General features: G+C 37.5%; 1 protein-coding gene across 1 annotated transcript in view; it reads right to left on the bottom strand.

Moving 5' to 3' along the window:
* Positions 1 to 18,820, bottom strand: part of UTP20 (UTP20 small subunit processome component) — a 96,537-nt gene that overhangs the window by 76,390 nt on the left and 1,327 nt on the right. Inside the window, exons 3-13 of the mRNA XM_038558807.1 lie at positions 15,527 to 15,593; positions 15,268 to 15,400; positions 14,432 to 14,620; positions 11,109 to 11,190; positions 10,176 to 10,313; positions 9,538 to 9,693; positions 8,841 to 8,987; positions 8,624 to 8,758; positions 7,381 to 7,458; positions 5,508 to 5,686; positions 127 to 282 (exon numbers count right to left, since the gene is read on the bottom strand). Of these exons, the coding sequence (XP_038414735.1) occupies positions 127 to 282; positions 5,508 to 5,686; positions 7,381 to 7,458; positions 8,624 to 8,758; positions 8,841 to 8,987; positions 9,538 to 9,693; positions 10,176 to 10,313; positions 11,109 to 11,190; positions 14,432 to 14,620; positions 15,268 to 15,400; positions 15,527 to 15,593 (1,460 nt within the window). The remainder of the gene's footprint in view (positions 1 to 126; positions 283 to 5,507; positions 5,687 to 7,380; positions 7,459 to 8,623; positions 8,759 to 8,840; positions 8,988 to 9,537; positions 9,694 to 10,175; positions 10,314 to 11,108; positions 11,191 to 14,431; positions 14,621 to 15,267; positions 15,401 to 15,526; positions 15,594 to 18,820) is intronic.

The raw sequence follows: 18,820 nt of genomic DNA, 5'->3' as shown, positions 1-18,820 counted from the left end.
GACAAAGGGAAAAGTTCAAATTGGCATTCAGTGGCTTTGTCAGGGAATGGCAAGGAATGGCTAACAAATACTTAAATCAGCACACTAAGTGCCTCTTTCAAATCTAACCATAGTTTATTTTCTCACCTAATATGAGGTAACACGACAAGGGCTGCCCAAGACTGTGAGAGGTAAGTAATATCTTTATCTGGGGGTAGCTGAATTATAGACAAGAGATGGTCCAATACTGGGATCTGTTCTTTTCCTCCCTTGGGTCTAGTCTTCTTCTGCCTTAAATAGGATCTGAAGGAAAAGAAAAACGAATGTTTGAAAGAGGAGACAATATAATCGCTCTTGCCCTCTGAAGTTTGAAATAAACCTGGTTCCTCTCCATGCATGGAACATTTGTCCGGGGGAGGGAAGCAGTGGGTGAACATAAATAACTAAACAAATGGGACTCATTTACTGATTTTCAGTGAGAGGCTTTTTCGATGGCTTTGGTTCTACTTTCTTCTAATTTTCTATTTTAATTTGCTTTGTAACTTAAAGCCAAGTCTCTTCTGGTTTTAGCTGCTATTTCTGAATTTTCTGATTCATTCTGATTCGGTCTTTTCTGTTCACTCTGCTGATGGACATGTTTTTTGAACACTGGAGAGGTAATATGTTGTAATTAACAGACTTCCTCTAGTCCCTCCTTCCTTCCTGACACAAATTTTACTACTTTACAAATGTCACTGAAGTGATTACGATGGAGAAGTAACTTTCTCCACTTCTTAAATCTCATAGATGTTTACTCAATGACATTTTCTGACATGACATTTGGCTTTAGGTATCTGTGACTTTGGCACTATTCTTTGTTTGCCTCTTTTCCTTTTTGCCAATGAACTGCACCTAGGTTCTATTTGAAAGACAGAAATCTAATTGAAAGAAAAGCCAAAGAAACAGTATGTAAAATGATTTGTTCTGATTAATTTATCCCCCATGTCCAGTTTGGTTAGCTTGTGACACATGAGAAGTGGAAGATCAGGTTTCTATTCTTGTGTCTTTGTGATCATGAAAATTAACTTAAAAAGTTCTATTCTTTTTTGTTTCAGACTTACCAAGACATTGAATGTTTGGAAATTATAATTGTTTAGTTAATTTCACTGATAATTTCTGATAGTCATTATACTTTGATATAGTCTTTCTAGTAGTAAAGACTCAACAATCTACAAAAATCCTACGAGAAAACAGACGCTTTGAAAAAAAAAAAAAAAGTGGGTCATTGCCCTGCTTCATCACACCTGCCAATGAGCTCCTCCAATAAAATCCACACTCTGAATCTCACCTTACAACGCCCCATGTGATCTGATACTGGCCTGCATCTCATTCTACTTTCCTCCTTGCTCAATGCTCTGTACCCACACAGGCTTTCTTTTTGTTCCTCAAACATACTGGACTTATTCATATCCTAGAACTTTTACACTAAGTCTTCCCTCCACCTGGAAAGCCTTTTGCCTAGATCTCTGCAAGGCTGCATCCTTCCCATCATTACAATTAGTCCAAAGGTTCCTTCCCCCAAGAGAAGTCATGTTGCCTTCCCATTCATTCCCCCTCTCAACACCTTAGTTTTATTTTTCTTTTTATTATTAAAATTTCCTTGCTTATTTATCTCACATCCCAAGAATGTCATCTCCTCAAAAAAAGGTAAACTCTTATTCATTACTATATCCCAATGCCTAGAACACTGCCTGATATAATTAGCGTTTGTCAATTGATAAAATAAACGTATCTTCTAAAGAATCTTTTTCATATCCATTATCTCTTTCTAGTCTCACAACAAATCTGTGAGATAGGTGAATGGAGTATTACTAAGAATTACTGAGAATATTCAGACAAAGGTGACCATTCACACATATCCTATCTCTGTGGGAGTTGCAGAGGGATGTTTTCCCAGAGGAAGAACACAGAAGCTGTGCAAATGCCTTAAGATAACATGCCTCCATTTATTTATTTATTCTGATCATGACATACTTCAAGGAGGACCTGAGATGGCTGAGGTGGCCTCACACACGCCAACAAAGCAGCTTCATTTCCACTGCTCAGAAGCCACAGTATGGGCTGCATGCAAGGAATGTGCCTGTTAGAAGCTGGCTTGGTGTTGCAATCAAGATAAAAGTTCCAAGAGAATAATTCTACAGGAGTTACTAATTATTCACTCCTCAGGAATCAAAGCTCAGTAAACTGAAAAACCAACAAGATTCTATCAGCATGTTTTGATACAGAAGCTACTTTTAAGGTCAGTAGAAGAGCAACATGTGAAGAAGATGAGTTCTTCCAGAATCTCAAGCTGATCCAGAATCATAAAGTAACTCTGCATGTGTGACTGTGGGGACAATAACATCCATCTCAAAGAATACTGTGATGCTTGAAAGCTGAGTACTCAGCAAAAACTCAAGGAATGTTCATCTATTCCTACTGCCCCAAAGCACACCACAAATGCAGCAAGTCTAACAAATCCCAGAGAAAAAAAGAAACTTAAGCATAAACATATAGGAATTTGATAAGGGAACTGATTTCCTAACCTGTAACTTCTAAAAACACAACCACAATTACTGGAAAAGTGATAAGCAGAATCCTCTCACATATTTATATAAGTCTTCTTTTCAACATCTAAGGGTACAATTTATTTTTAATGCAATTAAGAAAGTAATCCATGGCTCTTTTAACAATTCAAACAATGCAAAGGTATATAATCTAAAAGTTAACAGTCACTTCTTTCTTCCCCTTCCCAGCCTCCTAACATAAACAAAGTTAAAAGTTTTGTGTATCCTTAGGGAGATGCCAATTCTCCCCCAAATTGATCTGCAGGTTTAAGGTAATTACAAATAAAATCCTAGCAAGTTTTTTTTTGTAGACATAGAGAAGATTCTTCTAAAATTTATATAGAACAGCAAACAACCAGGAAAAGCTGAAACAATCCCCCCCTCACCCCCCACCCCCCCAAAAAAAACCAGAATCGGAGGAATGAGGATTTTTTTTTTTTTTCTTCAGGATTTCAAGACTTACCTTACAGTTATTGTAGTAAGACAGTATGGTATTAGAGGAAGAGAATACATGGATTGATGGAAGAGAATAGAGAACCCAGAAACAGAACCACACATTCATGCCCAACTGATCTGACAAAGGTGCAGAAGAAGTTCAATGAAGAATAGTCTTTTCAACAAATGTTGCCAGAACAGTGGGCATCCACAGGCAAAAACAAAACTTGACCTGAACCTCACACCTTATATAAAAATTAACTCAAAATGGATCATGGACTTAAATGTAAGACATAAAACTATGAAACTTTTAGAAAAGTAGGAGAAAATATCTAGGACCTACAGCTAGGCAGAGTTCTTGGAATTGACATCAAAAGCCTGATCCATTAAAGAACAGTTGGTCAACTGAACCTCATCAAAATCTAAAATGGTGGTCTGTGAAAAATCTTAAGTGAACAAAGACAAGCTATCAACTAAAACAATAAATCTGCAAACCATTTATCTGACAAAAAAAAAACCTTTGTCTAGAATATACGTGTCCTCAGAATCAACAGTAAAGAAACAAACAATCCAGTTAGAAAACCGGCCAAGGAAATGAATAGATATTTCACTAAAGAGGATATACACATAACATAACACACACATAAACCCAGGAAAAGATGGTCAACATCATTAGCCATTAAAGAGATGCAATTTATTATTTTTCTTTTTTTTAATTTTTATTTATTTATGATAGTCACACAGAGAGAGAGAAAGAGAGGCAGAGACCTAGGCAGAGGGAGAAGCAGGCTCCATGCACCGGGAGCCCGACGTGGGATTCGATCTTGGGTCTCCAGGATCGCGCCCTGGGCCAAAGGCAGGCGCTAAACCGCTGCACCACCCAGGGATCCCAAAGAGATGCAATTTAAAATCACAGTGAGGGGATCCCTGGGTGGCTCAGTGGTTTAGCACCTGCCTTTGGCCCGGGGCATGATCCTGGAGCCCCAGGATCAAGTCCCACGTCGGGCTCCCTGCATGGAGCCTGCTTCTCCTTCCGCCTCTGTCTCTGCCCCCCCCCCCTTTCTATGTCCATCATAAATGAATAAATAAAATATTAAAATAAAATAAAAGCACAGTGAGATTTCACTATATCTTATTGGACTGGCAAAAAATAAAGCCAGTGATAATAACAAATGCTGGAGAGGATGCAGAGAAACTTGATCATCCACACTGCTGGAGGCATATAAAATGGCATAAGCACTCTGGAAAACTGCTGGCAGCTTCTCATCAAACGGAGACGTACTTATGATGTATAACTTAATTCCACTTTTGGGCATTTATCTCAGAGCAACAAAAAGTTATGTACATGAATGTTTGTAACAGCCTTTTTCATACTAGCCAAAAACTAGAAGTGACCTAAATATCTTTCAACAAGTCCATCATTACATGGACTATGCTACATCCATGCCACTGTTCTGGGCTGCTACTCCAGAACAAGCACATGAAAAGATGTTCAACAAAGGGATGGACTCTTGATATACACAACCTGGATGGGTCTCAAGGGAACTGCATGACTGAAAGACAATCTCAAAGGTCTACTCTTACATTCTATTTATATAATATTCTTAAAATGACACAATCATAAAAATAGAGAACAGATCAGTAATTGCCAGGGGTTAAGAATGGAGAGTGGAGTGTCAGAGTGACTGTGGCTATCAAAAGGTTGCATAAGAGATCCTTGTGATGATGGAACAGTTCTATATCTTGACTCTGGCAGTGGTTATGAATCTACACGTGATAAAACTGCATAGCACCATACCGCCATATACACACAAACCCAGAGATGAGTGTGCATGTAAAATTGATGAAATTTGAAAACTGTCAATTTTATGGTTGTGATATCACAGCTAACTTATGCAAGATGTTACCACTGGGAGAAGCTGGATAAAGACTACACAGGACCTTTCTACACTATTTCTTTCAATAGCATATGAATGTACAATTATTTTAAAATAAAAGATTTAAAAAATTAATAATCATCTCTTTCTTTCACATACCATCCTCCTGACATTAACTAGGTTAATCTGTTTGTGTATCCTTCCACATCTTTTCCTTTTAAAAAAAAAAAAATTTAAAGATTTTATTTATTTATTCATGAGAGACACAGAGAAAGAGGCAAAGACATAGGCAGAGGGAGAAGCAGACTCCATGCTGAGAGCCTGATGCGGGACTCAATCCCGGGACTCCATGACCATGCCCTGAGCCGAAGGCAGACAGACGCTCAACCGCTGAGCCACCCAGGCATCCCTTCCACATCTTTTCCTTTGTTTATTTACACTTTTTGTTTTAACTCTGAAAAATGAATTCATACTCAACAACCATTCTACAACTTGCTTTTTTCACAGAACAATATATCATGGATATCTTCCCAGTTAATATGTAGAGATCCTCATTTTTTACAGTATTCTTAATGCATTATAAAATGGGTAATCCTACTAATATTACAGGGAATAAACACTTAGAACTTACCCCACCGTCTGATGTGAAAAAACCAGAGGGTACTTCTCAATTGCCATCGAGCCAGCAGTGGGAGGTGCTGCTTTGTTCAGAATGAGCTTAGCCAAAATGGCCAGAGCTTCATCTTTGGCAGTAGCCTCATCAGTCAAGAAGCAATTTTCAATATACAAGAGAAAGCTGGGTAGAAAAAGCTAAAAATAAGAAAGGAAATCACATTTATTAACAGATATACATTGCATAACACTAAGGAAGAGAAGATTCTAACACGTCCACAGAGGGAAAAAAAGATTATAAACACAGGATCAGAAATCATAAAGGCATTAGACCTCTCCACAGAAACAATGAAAGCTAGAAGACCATGGAACAATGCGTAAAAAAAAACTGAAGGAGAATGACAAAATCTATAATTCTATAACTCATTCTACTAGCAATATGAATAAAGACATTTTCCAAGGTAATAAGTCTCAAATTTTTATTTCTATTTGTCCTTTCTCTAGAACCTCCAGAAAATGTCTATCATCAAAATAAGAGAGCAAACTAAAACAAGGGAAAGGTTTGAGAACCAGAAAATAGGAGAAAAGCAAAAGAAGTCCTGTTATGACATCTGTGCCATGGGTTGAGAAAGCAACCCATTCAGACTTGCACTGCTCCAGGAGGAATGATTCCAGGAAAGGAAAGAAAAACAAAAACTTGAGCTGATAAGTTTTCTGACATGTGAAAAGCATTTTAGAATGCTGTTGACAGACAGACTCATTGACCAGCTATTCAGGGAAAATCATTTCTAGTTTTTAAAGGATGAGGTAATCTATAACTTCAGGAAAAGTGAAAATGTATACCAAAAAAAAAAAAAAAAAAGAAAGAAAGAAAAGAAAAGAAACATAAAATACTCCTTGTTTTTAGAAAGGTTAACTTTATGGTGATTAAGAATCCAACCAAAATTTGTGATGTAACTCTATTGAACGAGAGGTATAAAAGAACCAGAACACATCCACCATAGGAGGAAGTCTACAGAAGAGTACTAGAACTAATGGATCAAGGAAAAGCAGTGCATTAGAAAACATAAAGGAACAGAAAAATATAGACAAAACCCAAGAAGAGATGTGGTTGTTCTCAGTGAGGAAGAAGTTAATAGAAATCAAGTGACTAACTTTGTGCCTCTGACTTTTAAAACTCTATACAAAGGGTACTCTGACAAAAATAAGATGTTTATAAAAAGACCAGAGTGAACAGGAGTGAAGGAGAAGATGTAGTTGGTAAGAAAACCAGAGCAAGGTAAAGGGCTCTCACCAGATAGTACAGAACAGGGCTAGGATATGCATGAAGAATGTTTTTCTTGAAGCAAATCAGAATATATTAATGACTACAGGGAAAATCAGAGAACAGACATAGAGACAGGCTTCAATGAGGTATGCAATGGATGATCAGTTACAAGAAGTGGCAAATATTTGATGGAAGGGAAGGGAAAGGGATAAAATAAACTCAAGATTTAATGGGAAGAATTTCTACCTCATTACATCAGGTATTTACTCAGTAGCAATGAAGTGCATTAGCAACCTTCCTGGAGTCCAAATGTTTCAGAAACAATTTTCTATGCTTCAAATTCACATGAAAATTCCTTAATGTCTTTTTTCAATTTTACCACATGATTCTATTAACTTCCTAAAGGATTATTTAAAAATAAGTTGATTATCTAATGTCATTTTAAATGCCCTAGCATCTGGAATAAAGTTTTACTTATAAACTAAAATTGAAACATAACTGCATTAAAAAATATGGACTAAAATATCAAGTACTTACTCTATTCCTCTCAAAAATCATAGCATTTTAAGTTTATTTTATCATGACAGATTCATAACAAAACAAATTCAAAACTTGAGTTGCTCACCTGCTCAAACTGCTTCATGACAAACATAACTTCAGAAAATTCCAAAATTAAACGTCTTTCAAATCTGCTCTCAAAAGTCTGTAGACCACAGGTAAAAAACAGTAAGTGCACAGAGAATACTTTCCCTATTCTTGAAAATAAAAAACATCCCACACCTTCAAGGTCCTCTAACTTGCAAGCAGGAAGTAGTGGGATGCTTGATACAAGTTAGTAAGAGTCATGGGAGGCAAAAAGAACTTGATGACTGAATTTGCCACCACGCAGAGGGGCACATCAGGGATGAGGTACAGGCACTGAACCCTTCTCCTTCGGAAAGCAGCTGGAGTAAGGGAGGGGCAGGCACACTTCAACCAGTTTTCTGTATAAATGCTCTGCCCTTCAGCTGAAAGAACTTATAGACATTAGGGGCACTGGGTTTTTAGAGATCATGGAGGGCTCTGCCTAAGAGCTGCTTGGTCACTTCACAAAGAGAATTAGGAAAGGGCGAGCAGCACTGTTTTACACCTTTCTCCATACTGCTTACTGCTGCACTGCAGGAACCTAGGATGAATCTAACTGGTTTTTCTATTTTCAATCCCACTTCCTTATAAGCCATTTTCTAAACTCATCAAAATGCAAATCTTATCAAATCATTACCCTGCTTAAAATTTCTCCAGGGCTTTTCAATACTTGCAGGATAAAACTCAACCTAACTTTTCAAAGTCAAGCAGAGCCTCGCTAATACACACCACACTTCCTTATGTACCCATGTGCTCAGCAGGCATACATTTTTGGACTCCAGGTATATTTAACCCCTTCACTGACTGGCAGATACTATTTAACCTTCAAGGACTATCCCAAATATAAGTCCTTTGAAAAGTATTCTCTGCCCTTCAACCTCACGCAGAATTAATCATTATGTTTCAATATGACATCAATAGATTAATTCAACAGATTATAACAGCTCACTCCCAGGGCCCCACTTCCCTAACAGTCAAAAACCACAGGCACTATAATGTCCATCCTGAATACCTAGTCCATACCCAGCACATGGTAAGTGATACACATTTGTTGAATACTTGCTGAACATTTATTTTATCACACTTTGCTTTGCCTCTTCCTATTACAGCGTGCAACTCACTCCTTAAAAAGATTATAAATTTCCTGAAGGCAGAGCCTTGCTACACTTCATTTGTATTCCTGAGGAAGCTTACTCAATGCTAAATATCTAATTAACTACTCAATATTTGTTGAAGTAAATTACTTTTTGAATGGTTTCTCTGATAAGGGTCTCTGGCAAGGAAACATTTTCACCCAGGATTAAGGCAGAAATTACAGCCAAGAGGGTTTCCCGGCAAGTTGTAGAAAGATTGGCTATTTGTAACGTCTGAGATAACACCTGTAAAATAAAAGAAGAAACAATGCACACTTAGAATAGCTTTTAATGAACAAACTCAAAGCAAATGAAGTTGGGAACTCACCTTACAAACATCAACAGGTTTGGTTATCTTTGATCCATTCCCATGTTTCACAAGTATCAGATATGTTTCTAACAACCTTTTTATCTGTTCAGAACTTTCCTCACAGTTAGCTGTGGTTACTTTTGTATGTAGATCTAAGAGTGATTCCTGCCAATGAAGAAATTAACAGAAAGAATAACTATAAGATATCAAACTCATCTGTTAACCTAATAATGAAAGTATTGGGTGAAGCAGTTCAAATTTTCACATTCTTTTATTTTGAAAGAAAGACATATTTACCAGGAGTCACTAAGGATACTAATAGCTAACATATCTGAGTGCACGGCTGTAAAGTGCTTTGTAAGTATTTACTCACAACCCTCATAGCAACCACGATGTATTGAATATTACTGACCCATAGTCTCACCAGATGAAAAAACTGGGGAATAGAGATTTAAGTAACTTTCCCAGGTCAGTGACAAAGCCAAGATTCAAAGGGAGGCTGTCTGGCTCCAAAGGCTGTGCTCTTAACCATTATGCTCTACTCATCTCAAAATATCAAAAAAATACAGAAGATGGGGGGCTGGGAGGAAGGGGTAAAGTACAAAGAAAACAATTATAAAATATAATCTCCAGGAGTGGTCTGCTAACCTGAGAGCAAGAAGAATCAACTCTTAGGCCCCCAGTTACATACAAATCCTTAAAAATTAGAACTCACTTGCAAACATTCAAAAAATGTACCAAAATGTTCTTTGTAGATGTAGAACACAGTGGATTTGACCATGTTTTTGAGTGTTTCTCCAACTAAAATCCATGGTAGTTGAGTTTCTGTTTCAGTAACAGGTCCTAGTTTTTGCAAAATTAGTTTCACTGCCTGTGGGAATCCAATAATTATTAAAATGGACATGTACACTCTTATTTTTAAGTAATACACTGTTATTTCCCACTCTGATTACTCCCCGCTCTGATTAAGCTATATTGAAATCTGATCTGGACTAATCAAAGATACGGCAGCTTTGACGGTTGAGCTAACTACATGTCCCAAAAGGAATTTCTAAACTAGCATGGAGAATTTTACCATCCAACTGTTCACTCTTTAACTCATTAATAAATTTATGTTACCTTCTAGGATCCAGAATAAAGAAAACAGCAATGATTCTATAAGTAAATATGCCTAATTACTTACAGCCTACATTAGGTAATAAGCATTCTTATTAAAGCTCTAATGCTCCCCATTTAGTGCTTTTTATTTATCCCACACTATGCTCTCTCTACACCATTTACATAAACCTCATCTATTTTTTTTTTTTTTTAATTTCTTTCACACAGACTCAAAACATCCTCCCGGTCATTTACCTTCCCTGTACAGGAATGAAACATGTTTCTAACTCCTTTGCACATTTCAAAGAGCAACTGTCCAACTCCTTCTACCTTTTCTGGATGTCCATCAAGATCAACAAACATTAAATTGAAAAGTGCATTTTTATCAGAAACCTAAAACACAAAATACAAATGGAAAATTGTATTTAAAACACAACAAATCCAAATGAAGACATATCTACTATTCCACAGGTTCACAGTTAAATGTAATTGGGATAAAATTCTAAAAGGAAGAGACACAGAGATTTCAAACTACTATAATGATATATACCACTTCTAATTTCACACACAACACTGATTCAGGAAATAATATGAAGGTCTGTGCCAAGAAAAACTATAGAAGACAACATTTTATCTTTTAAAGTAAATCATATACTTATGAGTACAAAAGAAATGAACACCAGTGTTTCTGTTTCATTACAAGAACCTTCTAAAATCTACTATGGAAACACATGCAACATTATGGTATCAATTTCTTCCAGGAAATTATTATAAAAGTTTCTATTACTCTCACCATTTATTTACTGACTTGAATCAGAGGGCACTTCTGATATGCATACAATGAAAGCTACCAAAAACCTAAATAACAATAAAAGAATGACTCAAAATTTTTCCCATTAGTGAGCAAAGATAACCTAATGATGAGATAAACTCAAAATAGTAATAGGTTTCTTCATATATATATATATATATATATATATATATGTGTGTATATATATACACACGCACACATATATACACATATGTATTTATATATATACATATAAAAAATATATACATATATAAAAACGTTAGTCCATAATAACAACTTGATAAAAGATATCTGCTTCTCTTCATCAGATTCTTGATTAATGAACAATAAATAAATAAGATCTCAAAAATAAGTAAATAAATAAATATCAGACTAACCTTTCTCATCAAAAAAGTAAAACTTTCAGCAGCAAAATTTCTTATATGTAGTTTTTTATGAGCCAGGAGTGTACTGTACATGCTATAAATGAGAAAATAAGACATGTTTAATTTAATCACATTTTAATAAGTATACACTCCATGTCAACGATATGCCCCACACTGTGCTAGGTATGCAAGGAACACGCTGCAAGTATAAAGCAAGTGGTTTAAAATCTCATTCAGTTACAAGACAGAAGATGAAGGTAACAGACATGAAAAATCCTAGAATTGGTGGTGCAGGCCTTACAAAAGACTCCACGAATAGCTAAAACTTGTAGTGATTCCTGAATGATGAGAAAAATCCAGGTGGGTACTGGAAGGCCTATGACTAGAGATAAAAGTGAAAGCAGACAGGCAGGGCAGAAATGATCACAGCCAAAGGACAAGGAGGCTAGAGTCCATCTGAAGGAGAAAAGGTGATGTGGTTGGGGAGGGCTACTGCAGACAAAGCTGCCCAGGTAAACAGGTGGCTCTGAACACAACACAGAGGAAACTAGACGTTGACATACACCTATGTCGCCTCCTCTAACCAACAAAATCCCCTGGAGTATAGATATTGTCACTCTGGCTTCACAGATAACAAGCCAGAAAGGCCAAGCAACCTGCTCAAGGTCACAGAGCCACATAGCTATAACTAATTACTTGTATAATCACGTTGTTTAAACTGGTCTCCCAAATGACAGGAGAGCACAGATTAGATCGCTCCTATTTTTACCATATCCCCAGTAGCTTACACTTCCTTGCCCACAGCAGGTACTAATAAATATTGGCTTAATAAAAACTGAGTATTTCAGAGAGATTAATTTACTAATAGTATGCAGGATGAAATAAACGAAGAAGCTGGCAGTCCAACTAGAAAGCTGCTCAAGTCATGGGAGCGTGGGCAAACATGGGCATGAAAGAGGCTTGTGGCAGAGGGAAATGCTGAAAGATGGACCCAAGAGACATTTTAGAAGCCCTTGCAGTGGCAGCAGGCCGTATAGTACCCACAAAGCGCTCATGATTTGGACCCTACTAATAAGACACGGCACTGTCTAATTACTCTCCCCTTATACACACTGCGGCACGACCCAGGACTTGCTGTTCCTCGCACATACCAGTTATGCACCTAACATGTTCTCTTGCTAAAGTATAAACTTTGGACAAAGAGGGATTTTCATCCATTTTATTTGCAATTTTACTACAAATGCTGTATGCACAGACAGTGCTCAATAAATACTTACTGAACTGAGTGAGCACATGAATAACAGAAACAAGAGTCCTTGAAGACAATGGCATCAAAAACACCTCTAAGACACCAAGCCTCAGGTGACAGGAAGAAAAATGGAATCACTGTTGGAAAATGGGCAACTAAACAGGGCCTAGCATAGAGTGTATATTTACTGAACACATGAATGAATGAAGAGTTAGTTTGAGTAGGAATGCATTGACTTTGGTTTCACTAAGACTTTAAGAGAAAATATCCAGGCTATTGAAGATGTCACACCAAGAGCAGATAAATTTAGAAGTGGAAAGTCTGACTCAGGAGATAGGATATAAAAGAAACAACAGAAGTCATGAAACCAAAAAAGCTATACAAGGGTCCCCACCCCCTTATCTGTGGTTTCACTATCCATGGTCTCAGTCACCTGTGGTCAGCTGCAGTCTCGAATCAGATGCTGCTCCTACTCATCATCGTCAGAAGGTCCCTAGGAGCCCAGCATTAAGCCGTAAGGCCTACGTCACTGTTCACCTCACTTGATCTCATCATGTAGGCATTTTATCATCTCGCATCAATATGAGAATCGCGAAGACGGTACAATAAGGTATTTTCAAAGAGAGACCACATTCATAAAACTTTTATTACAGTGTGGTGTCATAATTGTTCTGGTTGTTGTTAATTTCTTGCTGTGCATTTATAAATTATACTTTACCATACGTATGTATGCATAGGTAAAAACCACATATAGAGCTCAGTACTGTCTGTGCTTTCAGGCATCTACTAGGGGTTGCAGAACAAACCTCACACATGATGGGGTACTGCTGTGTTACCTAAGTAGTCTCGGTTTCTAATACATTTTACCAAAAGCTTCACAGAGAGCTAGTAAAGGCTGGAAAAATATTTCTTTCTCATTCTTTGTTCAAAGGAGGGTAAAGGGCAAGGTTCAACAAAGGGTAGAGTGAAGGGGGAGTTGATACAAAAACAAAATCTATAGCCCTATCCCATACCCATACCTATGTTTGGGAGGAGGGTGGTAATCTTACACATTCCTGTGGCAATGAAAGTATGTAGAAATAATCAGTAAACCAAGTGGGAAATTCCAGCAAGCCCCAGACTGAAATCAATCGTAAACAACCTTTCTCTTAAACAGAAAGCAACCATGGAATTCGTCCTCTTTCCCTGTCTATATCTGCTCACAATGTTCCCTAAGTGTCTCTTTGGGCTTATTAAATAAGTTAGAGGCTGGGTCAATGCAGATATCTAAGACTGGATTCTTTAAGAGTTCACAGGTTTGTAAAGGACATCGTTATGTTGTGAACAAACAATCATTAACAGAGGTTGTGTGATATAAGTGTAGAGAATGCCAGAGGGGTTCAGAGTTCAAAGGTTATACCTCTGGCTAAGGTGCCCAGAAATATTTGTGGAGGTTATGAAAACCAAGCTTGGCTTTGACGGTGAGAGGCAGTATTTTGGTAGCTGGAGATAAGAGAGGATCAGGTCACTGTACACTAATAGAATAGACCATAGACCCTTTTGGCCAGAGAACCAACTTCGTAGGATGAGAGACTAAGCTGGAAAGGCAGTATAGAGTCAGACAGAACCCAAGGAAAAAATCATCAAAAGGCCATGTCAGAGTCAGGCAGCTATGTCGGCAGGTTTGCATGATGGATACTGTGCATATGGGATGGGAGTGAGAAATCCTGGTTCTCAGTATTGATAAAGACTGCACTTGACTGAAAAATAAAAAGTTGAAATGTAAATGCTGGAAAATTTCATTACTGTGGGGGACTGTTCTAGTTAGAAGCCTCAAGCACACACTGTGTTCACAAAGGCTATCTTGAATATTTAACAGGTGTATATTGCTTTTGCTCTCAAAACTGATGCAGATTGGGAGCGGGACTGATCATAGACAGACTTTAGAAATCTTTTTGGGATTATGGAAATGTTCTTAAAATGGATTATGGTGAGATTTGCACAACTTCATAAAATTACTAAACAGCACTGGATTGTAGATAAGATAAAATAAAACTCAAAAGCAACAAAACAAACTGAAACCCATCTTAGAGAGAGGAAGAGTCACCTGTATATATTGGACATGTCCTTCACCATTTGCCTCCACAGGTACTTGTAAAGATAGGACAATGAGGTGAAAGCCCATTCTAGTAACTCCGTGTCCTGAGTCTCCAGGATTGAGGTGATAGTCAGGAAAAAGTCCTGAAAATGTGGATAGAAGTCCATCTGCAGATCTCGTGCCAACTGTACAACCAAACTGGATTAAAAATAAGTAGAAGTAACTGATTGAGACACATATGTCAAAAAACAAAGACTGCAAATCTATTTCACAAATGATAGCAGACTGAAACCTTCCAAACCAAGTCTAAAGAGACATGAAAAATATTTCACATTTTAAGGGTTTAGCAAAGAAATCAGGCTGGAACAAGAAGGTGCACTTTATCACAAGTTATGCTCAGCCATTCCTGCAGTGTGAAAGAAAAATGGGGTTTTCTTAAATGTATAAAACAAAACCAAAAAAAAGAGGATACCTCTAAGATTCTGTTTTTTGGCAAGGTACTAATGTTCTGATCTAGCGGAAAAGGTAAAATTCTTGTTTTAAATTCAAACACCAGATCTGAGGCAAATGTAGCAATAAAACAACTTTTTTTTCTTTCTAAAGATTATTTATTTGAGAGAGGGAGACAGAAAGAGCAAGCATGAGCTAGGGAGGGGCAGAAGGGGTGGGAGAAGCATTCTCCACTGAGCAGGGAGTTTGATGTGGGGCTTGATTCCAGGACCTCAGGATCATGACCTGAGCCAAAGTCAGATGCTTAACCGACTGAGCCACCCAGGTGCCCCATAAAATACAACCTTTCTTAAAAGTGAGATAAATGTCATTGAGCTTTCTCTCAACATACTTACTCCAAAAGGGGCTGATAGGCAAAACTGTTCTTGATTTGCAGGTGAGTCTTCAAACTCTGAACTATCTCATTTTGATGATAGACCAACTGATTGAAGGACTGGCATTTGTCAATAACTTCTTTGTAAAATTTGCCTGGGGGTGGGGAAGGAGGGAAAATAGAGAATAGGTTCTGCTTTTCTATCATACCACTATTTAGTGAATTTGAACACAACAAGTACAAATGTTGGGAGAATAAAATAGAAACAAAATAGAAAATACCAAAGTGTTCTGTAAGGTTCAATTCTCTCCATTTCAGCAGACCCTCAAAAAAGTAGGTTTCAACTTCCTGCCAAGATTAAAGCAGACCATTAATCAGGCAACTCAAACATTATGATCAAAGTAAACAGGAATTTTGATATATTAATACCTCAAGACAATGATAATAATCAAGAGTTTAAAAACATTTCTTTTAAAGAGCATTAACACACTTAAAAAGCAATCAGGTATACAGTATGGGCATACGGTTCATAAAAATAATATTTTATTGATTTGGTTGCAACAAATAATTCTCTAATACCTATGTAATAATCACACTAACGAGAAAAATTTTTTTTTGTTTTCTACAATTTTAGGCCCAGAAAAAAAATATGCTGACCCCTACAATTTTTTTTGGAAATACGAATTACAACTCTGTGAAGTACTCTGGCAATTATTAAAATGAAAAACAATCAGGTATGTCTTCTGACTTATCAATTCCTCTTTGGAGATATTTCTTATAATATTTACAAACACACCAGTATAAAGATGTTTATTCAGCTTTCTTGTAGTGGGGGGAAAACATAAAACAGCTTCAATATCTAACAATAGGAAAGTGCTTGATGTAACTTATGGTCCATACATACTAAGGTATATTATGTGGCTATTAAAAATAGTTCTATCTTATATTGAATTAGAATGATGCTGATGATAAACCCCTAAAGTGATAAAAGCAAGTTATACAGTGAAGGATATAAGAGGAACCATTCTTAAAAAAAAAAAAGACCTCTATAAATCACACATTTGTACATATTTGTCTAAGAAAAAAGTACAGAAGAATACATATATACAAAATTGTCAGTATTAGTTTCCTTGACAATAAGGAGTGGGAAGGGTGAGATAACAGGTTTTTCTAAGTTCACAAATATGCTGTCATGTTATTTAGCTTATTATCACAGTGTATTTTACTTTGTACTTTGAAAACTAAAATCAATAAATTATTACCCTGTGTGTGTGCGTGTGTGACAGAGAGGGAGTATGGAGAGAGAGAGTACAAATTAGTACACACACCACACACAAGCATGTCAAATCTTCCATACTCTCAAAAAAAAGGGCAAACCTTTAAACTGTGCTGTGCAATTCTTGAAAAAATAAGTGAAGGAAAATCAATAGGCAGAATAGAGGGAAAGAGAGGATCCCATTAAATTTTGTTGTCTCTTAAGGCAGTAGGGAAATATGTCTCAGTTTAAAACCTAAATGTAGAAGACATTCCCAGACTAGCAGAGTAACTGGGACCTATCAGCCGTTTGTCCCTGTCCCCTTGCAGTGTGAATCAGGGCTCCCACCACAAAGGGATGGAGGCTATTTCCTCACTCCTTGAATCTGGCCTAGCTTTCTGACTTGCTCTGACCATAATGCACAATAGAAATGATCTCGTAACTGCCAAAGTTAGGCTCCAGAGGCTTTGTAGCTTCTGCTTTCCCACTCTCAAAAAAGATTCTGCCATCATGAAAGAAGCCTAGTCTACCTTGCCGGAGAATAAGACGCCATGAGGACAACCACAACTAACAAGAAGGTGACTGAGACCAATGTGGACCATCTAGCCCAAGATCCTCTCCTAGACTTTCTTCTCTACTAACGTGACATTCTACCTCTTACCCATCTACCTCACCTGTGGCTTAACCTATAAACCATACACTGAATGCTAAATCTGTAATTCCACGTCCAAAGTCATCTGTACTTCTCCAGATCCATATATCCAAATATCTTCTGGACACCATCACATAGACAGCCGTAGGTATATCAAATTCAACAAGCTCCAAATGGAACGAACCCTGTGCTTCTCTTCCTATAAATCTATCTTGATAAGTAACATCCTCAACCACCCAGTTGTTAGAACCAAAAACCTTAACCCCCTACCAGCAGATCACAAGTCCTATCCACCCTACTTTTTTAGTATCTCTGGAATCCTTCCTTCTCTCCATCTTGACTCCTGCTACTACAATAATTTCTTACTTAGATGACTACCATACCCTCACACCTGGCTGTCCTGACTCCAATTCCATTCTTTCTTTCACAGTAAAGCCAAAAAGATCTAAAACTTAAACTTGATCATGTCACTCACTCGTTTGCCTCAAAACCCCCGAAGGACATCCCATAGCTTCAGGATAAAATGCACACTTAGCTTGCATACGAAGTCCTTTATGCTCCTTGACTATTTCTTCAGCTTTATCTCAGCTTTATCCCTCCCCTATCCCAGTCATCATCAACACAGACAAACACCATACATACAATTATAACCACATTGAAATGTTTTGGTTTCTCAGTTTCTTGAATGTGACATGTATTTTCTAGCCTCTGTTTATAAGGCTTTTCTCTCAGTTTGAAACATCTCCTGTCTTCTTTGCCATGCTGCATCCTATACAAATAACAAGACTCAATTCAGCTATCATCTTGTCTACATTACCTTTTCAACACCCTACCATATACTCACAAGGAATTTAGGTTAGCCTCCTTTGGGATGAGTTGCCAAAGCATTATGTGTTTACCCAGATCGTATCACTTAATATGCTACATTGACACACAGGAGATAAGGCATCCAAAAGGACAATGAGCAAAGTCTGACCAGAGCCAAGTGAAGAACTAAAAACCAAGTGAAGTTGAATCCCTAAGTGAAAGGCACGATATACAGGACCTTAAAAGGCAAACAAAGAAATAATGACTTGATGTGGGAAAACAAGATTTTTAAGTAGAGGTGTGACTGAGTTAAGAACACGGTTAGAACTAGAAAAAATTATGTTGTGTAGCCCCTTTCTTTTTATAAAGGAGGAAACTAAGCCCCAGGAAAGTGATGTGCTCAAAATCTCTTTAAAATGGTAGCTTCAGGGGACGCCTGGGTGGCTCAGTGGTTGAGCATCTGCTTTTAGCTCGGGGCATGATCCTGGGGTCCTGGGATCGAGTCCTGCATCGGGCTCCCCATAGGGAGCCTGCTTCTCCCTCTGCCTGTGTCTCTGCCTGTCTGTGTGTCTCTCATAAATAAATAAATAAAATCTTAAAAAAAAAAAAGGCAGCTTCAGGAATATGAATCTGCAGCAGAGCTCAGAATGCCCATGGGAAAGGGAGAGGCTGGAATCACAGAAGCCATCTAAGCATCAAGTTAACTGTCTAACACAGCATTACCTGATAGAACTTTTTGCAGTGATGGAAATATTCTGTATCTGCACTTGTGCAACATTGTAGTAACAAGCCAAGTATGGCTATTGAGCCTTTGGATTTTAATTTCCTTTAATTTACATCTAATTTACCATGTGTAGTAGC

The sequence above is a fragment of the Canis lupus genome, chromosome 15 (genome assembly GCF_011100685.1).
Source record: "Canis lupus familiaris isolate Mischka breed German Shepherd chromosome 15, alternate assembly UU_Cfam_GSD_1.0, whole genome shotgun sequence".
NCBI classification, from domain to species: domain Eukaryota; kingdom Metazoa; phylum Chordata; class Mammalia; order Carnivora; family Canidae; genus Canis; species Canis lupus.
This window is presented reverse-complemented; position numbering and strand designations above follow the sequence as displayed.